At 46.4% G+C, this 9,784-nt stretch overlaps 2 protein-coding genes across 2 annotated transcripts; both read left to right on the forward strand.

Moving 5' to 3' along the window:
- LOC8065657 (tyrosine N-monooxygenase-like) lies at positions 573-4,202 on the forward strand. The gene is made up of 2 exons (XM_002464289.2): positions 573-1,702; positions 3,411-4,202. Exons 1-2 carry the CDS (start codon positions 620-622, stop codon positions 4,050-4,052), a joined length of 1,725 nt encoding a protein of 574 aa, XP_002464334.2. The 5' UTR covers positions 573-619; the 3' UTR covers positions 4,053-4,202.
- On the forward strand, positions 6,075-6,939 carry LOC8065658. Its single transcript, XM_002464290.2, has one exon. It carries the CDS (start codon positions 6,331-6,333, stop codon positions 6,694-6,696), a length of 366 nt encoding a protein of 121 aa, XP_002464335.1. The 5' UTR covers positions 6,075-6,330; the 3' UTR covers positions 6,697-6,939.

Here is a 9,784-nt window from a genome sequence, read left to right on the forward strand (position 1 = left end):
AAACCAAGCAGTAGGGTAGAGGCCTAGAGGGTCCTCATCAGAAGTATTATGTATAATATGCTCCCACACTGCTCAATCTTCTGGATCAATAAGAAAGACTCCCCATCTTATATCATTGACTGGAAAAGATAGTGCTTACTTAATAATGGCAATACAGAAGACATTATTCACAACATTTGAAAATTTAAATTATTCACAAAATCTTCACAAGAAAAGTCACTCTGCCCTTACGATTCAGTCTCGTCACGGCCTATGATGCGACTATAATGGCCAGTTTCTTAAAATTTAGTTTGGGATGTGTTCCTTTTTTTTCTTAAAAAAAGTATATTTTGTTAAAAAACAGTTTTCCCTTGCTGCATGTGCTCTCAGATATCACATTATATTCTACCTTTGACCCTTTGTGAAAGAAGAGGGAAACAAATGGGGGCAGCAATAGTTTGCTAGGTTTGTCTGTTCTTCCATATTGAAAAGGTAGGTAGAGGGTCTTCATCAAGGAGTACTACCTCGGAGTACTATATAAATGCTCCCACATTCCTCCCCAACAACATAAACAAAAGCATCAACACAAACTTGCAGCCTAGCCCAAACACCGCAGACTGAGCTAAACACGTACAGACCCATGTCCTTCCCAACACAAATATATATGTTGAGCTCCAACGCACCATCAAGCATGGCACTAGCACCTAGCCATGCACGTGCCGTCGTCATCGCACTGCAGTTCACAATACTTTGCATCTTTTTTGCCCTATCTTTATTATTTCTCCATCGAACCAAAGCAACATCGTCACTCAAGAAAACACAGCTGATGCACCGACTGCCACCAGGCCCAGCTGGGTTGCCTGTCATCGGCAACATGCACTGTGTGGTGTCGAAAAGACCGGTGTTTCGATGGATTCATGGCCTTCTCAAGGACATGAACACCAACATCGTATGCCTCCGCTTTGGAGCCGTTCATGTCGTAGCGGTTGCCTGCCCAGAGATAGCCCGTGAGGTTGTCCGAAAGAACGACGCGGTCTTCGCGTCTCGCCCGGAGACAGTCGCCTCTGGACTGTTCAGCTTCGGGTACAAGGGCTCCATCCTGTCACCCTACGGCGAGCAGTGGAAGAAGATGAGGCGGGTTCTCACCTCCGAGATCCTGTCCACGTCGATGGAGCAGCGGCTACAGCGCCGGCGAGCGGAGGAGGCCGACCACCTCGTCAGGTTCGTGTACAGCCAGTGCAGCGGCACATCAGCTGACGCTAACAGCATTGTTGATGTGCGCCATGTAGCCCAGCATTTCTGCGGCAACATGATACGCAGCCTCGTGTTCGGCAAGCGACACTTCGCCGTCGACGTCGCTGCTGGTGCCGGCAATGGCGGCGGCGGCCCGCCGGGTCCAGAGGAGGTGGCGCACATGGACGCGCTCTTCACGCTGCTCAACTACTTGTACAGCTTCTCCGTCTCAGACTACATCCCTGCTGCGTGGACATGGATGGTTTCTGGGCTCGACCCTGACGGTCATAAGAAGGTTGCCAAGAGTGTAATGGAGACTATAAACAGACTGCATGATCCCATCATACAAGAGAGGATCCATGAGTGGGATGGTCTTCGCAAACGCGGTGACAAGAGAGAGGCCAGAGATTTTCTTGATGCCCTAGTCTCTCTTCAGGATTCACAAGGGCGACCTTTCTTATCGTTTGATGAAATAAGAGCGCAGACAGCGGTAAGCTATATTGATATTTACTAGTAATTACTACGCTGCATTACAAATAAGAATTATTTCTCTATAGCAATTAAATTCTTCTTGACTTCTTATATTGTGCCACAGTATTTGAAATTGGCATAGATGAATAACAAGTGACACAGCATATTTTGGAATGTCGTGCATATTATTAGGCTAATCTTAATGTATGTTTCATGAGAGTGTCATGGACATTAAATAGGGTACCACATAAGCAAAATTGCTGACTTGACATGATCATTAAATGAAGGAGTTTCATCAGATGAGATAGAAGTTTCATCCTCATGAAACTCATGGGGCTTAGTTACCTAGTTTATAGTCTTGGTAACTGTGTCATTAAATGCATTAAGACTGGTCTTATTCATCTACGGTTGTATATATATTTCTTCTTCCTTCTTCCCTCTCTATTTGTGAGAAGTTGTTTCCTTCCCATAGACACCTTTTAGTTTTCATATAAGTCAATAATGTTAAACTTGTTTTCCCTTTTGTGAGTTGTATTTTTATGGACTGATGCCTTTTGTTTGATGAGATCCGAAGCCAGAAGTTTTCCAATATCTGAAAAATGCTCAATATTTTGCTTCTTATTTGAGGAATTTCTAGAGGATTTTTTACTGCTAGGTACTTTGAAATAACCGAGAGCACCGTAGATTTGGATGGTTCTGATCACCTATTACCTCCTAGAATATAACATATTACTATAAATTTATTTTATTGTAATTTTGTAAAATATGGTAAATAAGGAAAAATGTTTGCCTTAGATGAAAAGAACTTCTAATTGTTGTATGCCTAACTTTGGAATTTTCTTAGTTGGAACAAGTGTTAGTTTATTTTTGGAAATTGGGAACATTCTCAAATAATAATATATACACGACATTCCAAATCGTAGCAAACATTATAGTTATTACATGAGGTGACTTTCTTTTGTCATGACATTTCTTTTCTCTTGGTCGACAAAATTGTAAGTTTTATAAAATAAAAAGGTTAGTGAAATTCTTTTTAAATGTGTATAACACAAAGTCATAACTAACATGACATGTTTGTTACATGACTATGAAATGATCTTTAATAGTCACTGGCATGTATTCAGGCATGATTTCAGTATGCTTTTGGACCACCGTACCTCACAAGTGTAGGGAAGTTGTGAACGTATATATCGTCCGTAGAGATGGGAGAAAGTAATACTGTGAACAAGACACGGCTTTTTGGCTCGGCACCAAGTTATTAAAAAAATTAGATACCCCTCAAATATCATGAATTATGCATTAGTATTGAATCAATTTAATTATACTACAAGTATATATTGTTTTTGTGTTAGCAATAGTGTTCTGTGGTACTGGCATAATTTGTAAGTAGCATGCACATGGTCAAAAGTTAGGTTAGTAAAACTCAGCATTAGAGCCTGTTTGAATCCTATGGTCTAAAGTCTAGAAGGCGGAAAGAGGTTGCCTGTGTGAGGGAGGGCCACAGCTAGCCGCGGGAGTTTCTTTCTAGTTTTTTTATTTTCTTATTATTTAATTCTATTATAAATTCTTAGAATCAACGGTTGAGATTTGTTCAAGCTATTATCTCGTACAAAGTAGAGAGTAGTTGAAGTACACTACCAGAACTTAGCCATGGTTTTCCTTTATCTAAAAAAAAGTTCTATGTTTTCCTATGTCACTTATTTATCTATATGTTGTATCATGTTCAGGAGATAATGTTTGCAATTGTTGACAATCCATCAAACGCGGTTGAGTGGGCACTCGCGGAGATGATGAACCAACCAGAGGTGATGCACAAAGCAATGAACGAGCTGGACACTGTGGTTGGCAAGGACAGACTCGTGCAAGAATCCGACATCCCTCACCTCAACTATCTGAAAGCGTGTCTGCGGGAGGCCTTCCGCTTACACCCCTACCATGCTTTCAACCCACCCCACGTCGCCATGGAAGACGCCATTGTCTCCGGCTACCTCATTCCCAAGGGCACCCATGTTCTTCTAAGCCGGTTGGGGATTGGCAGGAACCCTAACGTCTGGGATGCTCCTCTCCAGTTCTGTCCAGAGCGACATCTGATGAACAACAAGCAGTCAGGCCACCATGTGGTTCTCACAGAGCCAGACCTTAGGTTTGTCTCATTCAGCGTAGGAAGGAGGGGATGCCCAGGGGTGTCACTTGGCAGCTCTGTTACAGTGATGTTATTCGCAAGGCTTCTGCAAGGGTTCACATGGACCAAGCCTCCTGGCATTCGTACAGTCGATCTCAAGGAATCCACTACAAGTCTCGCACTCGCTGAGCCGCTCTCCTTACAAGCTCAGCCTCGTTTGGCAGCGCATCTTTATGTGTCTATTTAGTCATCAACATGATCTGGACTATGATGGAGAGGTTTTATATATTGTATTTATACTATATTCCTGCACAGGGTCCAGTTCGGGTCAAGGCAGCGCACTGGCTTTAATTCGTCAGTGGGCACTGTTACAACGGCATAAAGAAAACAAGGAGCGGATCTTCTAAGTTAGTCGTGTGCTAAAAACAGCCGCTATGCAGTTCTTTTGAAAGTGGTGAAGTATATATGTTAGTGTCAATGTGATCTTACATTGCGTGCTTATACAGTTTACTAGCTAGTTTTTCGGTTGTTTCATCGCTTGTGTGGTATTGGTAACTTGTTTATGGTCGTGTACGGCGTGTATGTCCAATGAAATAAATGGGTGAAGATATGCTAGTATTAATACTCGGATGTCATTGTGTATTCGTGTGCATGATCACTTGCTTAGGCAGCACATTGTACTCCATGTCCGTGCGCAAAATACATGTGGAGGTGCATTGTAAGTGGTGCAGTGTACGTAGTCGGATACTCAGATGTCTACTGGAGACGCGTCCTTTGCCAAGTGCAATTTTCTTTGTGGAGTGCTAAAAATCGAGCATTCAGCAAAGATAAGTTTGCTGAGTACCAAACAGCTAACACTCGGCAAAGGGTGTCGGACCGTTACCTAAGTCCGCATTTTGCCGAGTGTTAGGCTTTGCTGAGTGCCTAACGCTCGGCAAAGACTGACTTTACTAAGTGCCAGGATTTGCCGAGTTTAAGACATTCGGTAAACTAATTCTTTGCCGAGTGTCAAGCAACTGGCACTCGGCAAAAACTCATTTTTATTTTTTATTCTTTAATATATCTTTAGAAAAAAAAACTTTGCCAAATACCTCTGTCATGACATATGGTAGAGAAGGTACTTTTAAGAAAGGTAAAAAATGCCTTTGCCGAGCGCTAACTCTCTGGCATTTGGCAAAGACACCCTTTGACGAGTGCCAGTCTGTGGCACTCTGTAATTTTTTTTCAATTTTGACCTTTAAACTTTTTTGTTAGAGCTCCTACAGTGTTTGGTACTCCATGTTCAAGTTCGATACATTTCTTGATTTGTTTGCTATATTTTTTTAATTTCTTTCATTTTTTTTTGAACAAGTCAAATTTGAACTGCAGGTCATTCAAATATCAGGAAAAAATATTGGAAAAATAATATTCATGTTACTGTATCCAGAAACATGCCATAAATTTTTAATATTTTGTTCACGAAACATGGCCACCAACTTACAGGCGAATTGTTTTTAAATTCTACAAAAAGCAAACGAAGTTCAAAAATCATAAAACTTATAAAGATGTCATGATATCGTATGTGGAGCTTAGGATAAAAATTTGAAAAGGTTTCGTAAAAAAAACTTCGTTGAGTGCCATGACCAAGGTACTTGGCAAAGAAATTTTGAAAAAAAGATTAAAACTTTGTCGAGTGCCCTGACCATGGCACTTGGCAAAAAAAATTAAAAAAAGAATAAAAACTTTGCGGAGAGCCAACTCAGGCGGCACTCGACAAAAAAAATTTTTTAAAAAAAACTTTACCGAGTGCCAGCCCAGGTAGCACTAAGCAAAGAATTTTGAAAAAAAAATAAAAAGCTTTGTCAAGTGTCGTCGCTTGGCAAAGAATTTTAAAAAAAATAAAAAAACTTTACCGAAAGCTAACCCAGGAAGCACTTAGTAAAAAAATTTAAAAAATAAAAAACTTTGCCAAGTGCCAGCCCAAACGGCTCTCGACAAAGAATTTAAAAAAAAATGAAAAGCCTTTGTCGAGTGCCGGTGTCTTTTCTTTGCCGAGTGTCCGACAAAAAGCTGTTTTGCCGATTACTTTTTGTTCGAGTATGACACTTGGCAAAGCCTTTGCCGTTGCAAACACGCTGGTACTAGTTGGGAAGCACGCGCCTGGCCTCCATTGGCCACCAAACCAACACGCGGTCCGGACGTACCGGCGGCAGCAGTCTAAGGACGATCATCACAAGACGCTCACCATTAGCCACTCATTCATCCAGATGCATAGGCATGGACCATGGTTTGCTTGTCTCCAACGAATGCATCTATCCACGGAACGGACCAACCAACCACTTGCATTTTTTGGACAGCATGCGCGCGCATGCCATCTCGTCGGCTACTGAAGTACTACGTACTAGCGTCCACGCCTCTGGCCTGCTGCACTCCATCTCCATCCCACCTCATGAATCCCAGCGAGCCATCCCATTAATTCCCATAAGCACTGTACTGTGCCTGCGCCTACCGACGAGCATTGCTGCTGCCTCGGCCAGTCGGCCGGCATGGCGGCAGCGCCGGTGGAGGTGGGCGCGCAGGGCACGGTGGGCTCGCTGGTGCTCCGGGAGGTCGAGTACTTCCGGCGGATGGAGGTCGCCGGCGGCCACGGCAAGAAGAGCAGCAGCAAGGTCGTTGGAGCCAGCGGCGGCAGCGGCAGCGGCAGCCCGTGGAGCGACAGCGGCAAGAAGCCGAAGCCGACGACGAAGAAGAAGGGTGCCGTAGCAGCAGGCAATGGGTCCTTCTTGCCGAGGATGTGCTCGTCGGCGGAGGTCGCCGAGGACCCCGGCAGCGGCCGGAGGGAGCGGCCGTCCAGGGTCCGCTACCGGCCTCTGGGCGACGACGACGGGGACGCTCTGCCTCAGCAGGACTAGCTGATCAGAGGGATATGTGCTGCATTATTATTCTTCTTCTGTATCAGATTCAGATCCGGAGAAATCTGTGCCGATACTAGGTACTGGATGCCATTTTTCTCCTCCGTTTCTTTTGGCTTCCCCTCCGCTTGTTCAGTGTTAGTAACATCTAGGACTATTAGTAGATGAGAAAAGTATTTGATATTATGACGACTGTGGTTTGACTCGTATCCATCTCAGGCTGTTTTGGCTGTTTGCGTTTCAGACTTTCAAGTAATCTCTATTTTGTTATCCATAGTGACCGTTGACACAGAATTGCTTCACGATCTGTCGACGAAAGCTGGTCGGCAGTCTACCTTGGGGTATACCCACGGTAGTAGTTTATCGGTAGACGGTGCGCAAACTACGAACTCGATGGTGACGCAGGACACGGACAAGCTTTTTATCCAGGTTCGGCCGCCGAGTTGGCGTAATACCTACGTCCTGCGTCGGGTTGTATTGGATTGTGTTGAGAGATTATGATGTGTCCTAGGGGGGTCCCTTGCCCCTCCTTATATAGTCCGGAGGGCAGGGTTACAGATCTGGAAACTAATCCTAGTCGGTTACAATTGCCATGGATAATTCGATATCAATTCCTATTCTAACCGACTAGAATCCTGCTTGATCTCCACATCTTGTTTCCTTGCGCGAAACTCCAGGTTGTCGGATCAAGCCTTGAACTCGTCTCGTAATGGGCCAAGCCTCCTGGCCCAAGTCTAGCCGTAAGGGTATAGGGGTTTGTACCCCCACAGCTAGTCCCCGAGCACCATGTATTGTGATGTAACACGCCGTCTTGAGCTTCTTCGATCAGTGAGGCTTGACGTCTTCAATAAGCAGGAAAGTCGCCCGAACAGTTGCAACGGTATTTTGACCAACTCAAAAGACAGTTGATCAACATTAACATCGAAGAAGCAGGTTGTTCGAAGAATGCATGGTGCTCTTGATTAAAAAAAATTTCTTTCTTGGTGAAGTGTGCCCACTTTACTTTTCTAAAAAGTATAGTCTTTTAAAAAGCAAGCATATTCACCGCAAGGTGAAGTGTGCCCACTTAGTCCCCGAGCCTGGTAGTAGGTGACGTAGGCACGTGGTGCCAGGGTCAAAAGAAAATTCCCCAAAGTAGTTTTGAGACTGAGATGCATCGCAAGATGCATCGTACCGATGTAGTCCCCGAGCTTGCTGGAAGGCGAAGTATGAGCCTTGTAGCAAGGTCTAAAAAATTGATTTTACCAGTCCCCGAGCATATCATGCTCGTCTGCGATTGAATAGACTAATTGACCAGTCTCCGAGCATATCACGCTCGGTGGTCGGTACGTGCCTTAAAGCCTTGAACCGATAGACTGAGCGACCAGTCCCCAAGCGTCGAGTACTCGGTGGTCGGTACAGTCCTTGAGGTTCCAAGATGATAGACTGGGCGACCAGTCCCCGAGCGTCGAGTACTCGGTGGTCGATGCAGTCCTTGAAGTTCCGAGCTGATAAACTGGGCGACCAGTCCCCGAGCGTCGAGTGCTCGGTGGTCGGTGCAGTCCCTGAAGTTCCGAGCTGATAGACTGGGCGACCAGTCCCCGAGCGTCGAGTGCTCGGTGGTCGGTGCAGTCCCCGGATTGCTGACTCACTGGCGTATGTGTCTTCTTACTTTTGAAAAAGTCTTTCCCATTAAAATTGACATGACGGGGTCTCCTGACGATATGTCAGACGGATGCATGAAAAGCCGCGCCTGGCAACTGTACAACCGCTCTTTGCATAGTTTGAGAAAAGGAAACCATCAATTGGTACGAAAACTCCGCCGCATTAATTGCCTATAATCATTGTAAACTGAAACGCCGCGTCCGCCGCATGGCCTGCCCACTTCCCGAGAATACAGGAAGTGGGAGAGGTGGGGTCGCGGGTTTATAAGGGCCTAATAGGACCTCCTGTACCGCTTCTCCTGCAATTGCCGTCAAATCTTCCGCTCTCATCTTCTCCAATCTCCTGCACTTTCCTAGCCCAGCGCGCACTCGCACCTCTAATGGCGAAGAGCGATTCCAGGAAGAGGGCCGAACTGATGGCCAAGGAGTGGAAAAAATCTCGCAGCACCACAAAGTCTCTTGGTGACCTCGTCGACATGGGGCTTCTGCACGACGCAGAGCTCGGCGGCTGGAGGGCGCCGGAAGGGGAGAGCTACCCCGACCCTCGCGCCGGTGAGATCGTCGTTTTTGAAGACTTCATCAAGAGAGGCTTTGGTGTTCCTGTTCATCCCTTTCTACAGGGTCTTCTTTTGTACTATGAGATCGGGATTTGCAATCTGCACCCGAACTCGATTCTCCTTATTTCCACCTTCATCCATCTGTGCGAGGCCTATGTTGGCATAGAGCCGCACTTTGATCTTTTCCGGTACCTTTTCTGTCTGAGGAAGAAGGGAGCAGTTGGAGGCTCCAAGGTTGCAGGTGGAGTATACCTCAACCTTCGTGATGGGATGAAGAACCGCTACCTACACTGCCCATGGAACACCTCTTTGACCGAATGGTACAGGAGGTGGTTCTACGTCAGGGAGGAACCGGGCAGCTCCACGTTCTGCGACGTGGGGTACGTTCCCGAGAAGAGGGCGAGCTGGAGCGACCGCCCGGAGTACGACGGTCAAGTGGCGGAGCTGATGAAGCTGATCGACTGGTCGCGCCTGGACGGGTTTAGCGTGGTCGGCAACTTCATTTGCCGCCGGGTGATGCCCTGCCAGAAGAGGGTGCACTCGGCGTATGAATATGCCGGAAGCGCAGACCCGACCAGGATGCGGTCGGAGATCCTGGAGAAGGCGGAGGTACAACCTGGAGACTGCTGCATCGGATGGCGGGGGTGTGCGTGCAACTTTTCCGGCGAACAAGATGGTCACGATCCCAGCTTCCGCGACCGTGCCCGAAGGCCTCACGTTCACCGTCGGCCAAATCACGTGGACGACGCGCAGCGGCGGTTTCGCGACCACGGTTCCGAAAGAGATCCAGATCCAATCTGAGACCACGTCGTCTCCGACCACGCGCGTGACGACACCAAGCTCCCGACCACCGCTCCCGCTCTACAAGGGAAGGGAGATCGACTGCTC

The sequence above is a fragment of the Sorghum bicolor genome, chromosome 1, assembly GCF_000003195.3.
Source record: "Sorghum bicolor cultivar BTx623 chromosome 1, Sorghum_bicolor_NCBIv3, whole genome shotgun sequence".
In the NCBI taxonomy this organism is placed as follows: Eukaryota; Viridiplantae; Streptophyta; class Magnoliopsida; order Poales; family Poaceae; genus Sorghum; species Sorghum bicolor.

Excerpts from the sequence above, each read along its gene's own strand:
- LOC8065657 (XM_002464289.2), top strand. The coding sequence starts at position 620 with ATGTCCTTCCCAACACAAATATATATGTTGAGCTCCAACGCACCATCA. Across the intron at positions 1,703-3,410 it reads AAATAAGAGCGCAGACAGCG|GAGATAATGTTTGCAATTGT; the intron begins GTAAGCTATATT and ends TATCATGTTCAG.
- LOC8065658 (XM_002464290.2), top strand. The coding sequence starts at position 6,331 with ATGGCGGCAGCGCCGGTGGAGGTGGGCGCGCAGGGCACGGTGGGCTCG.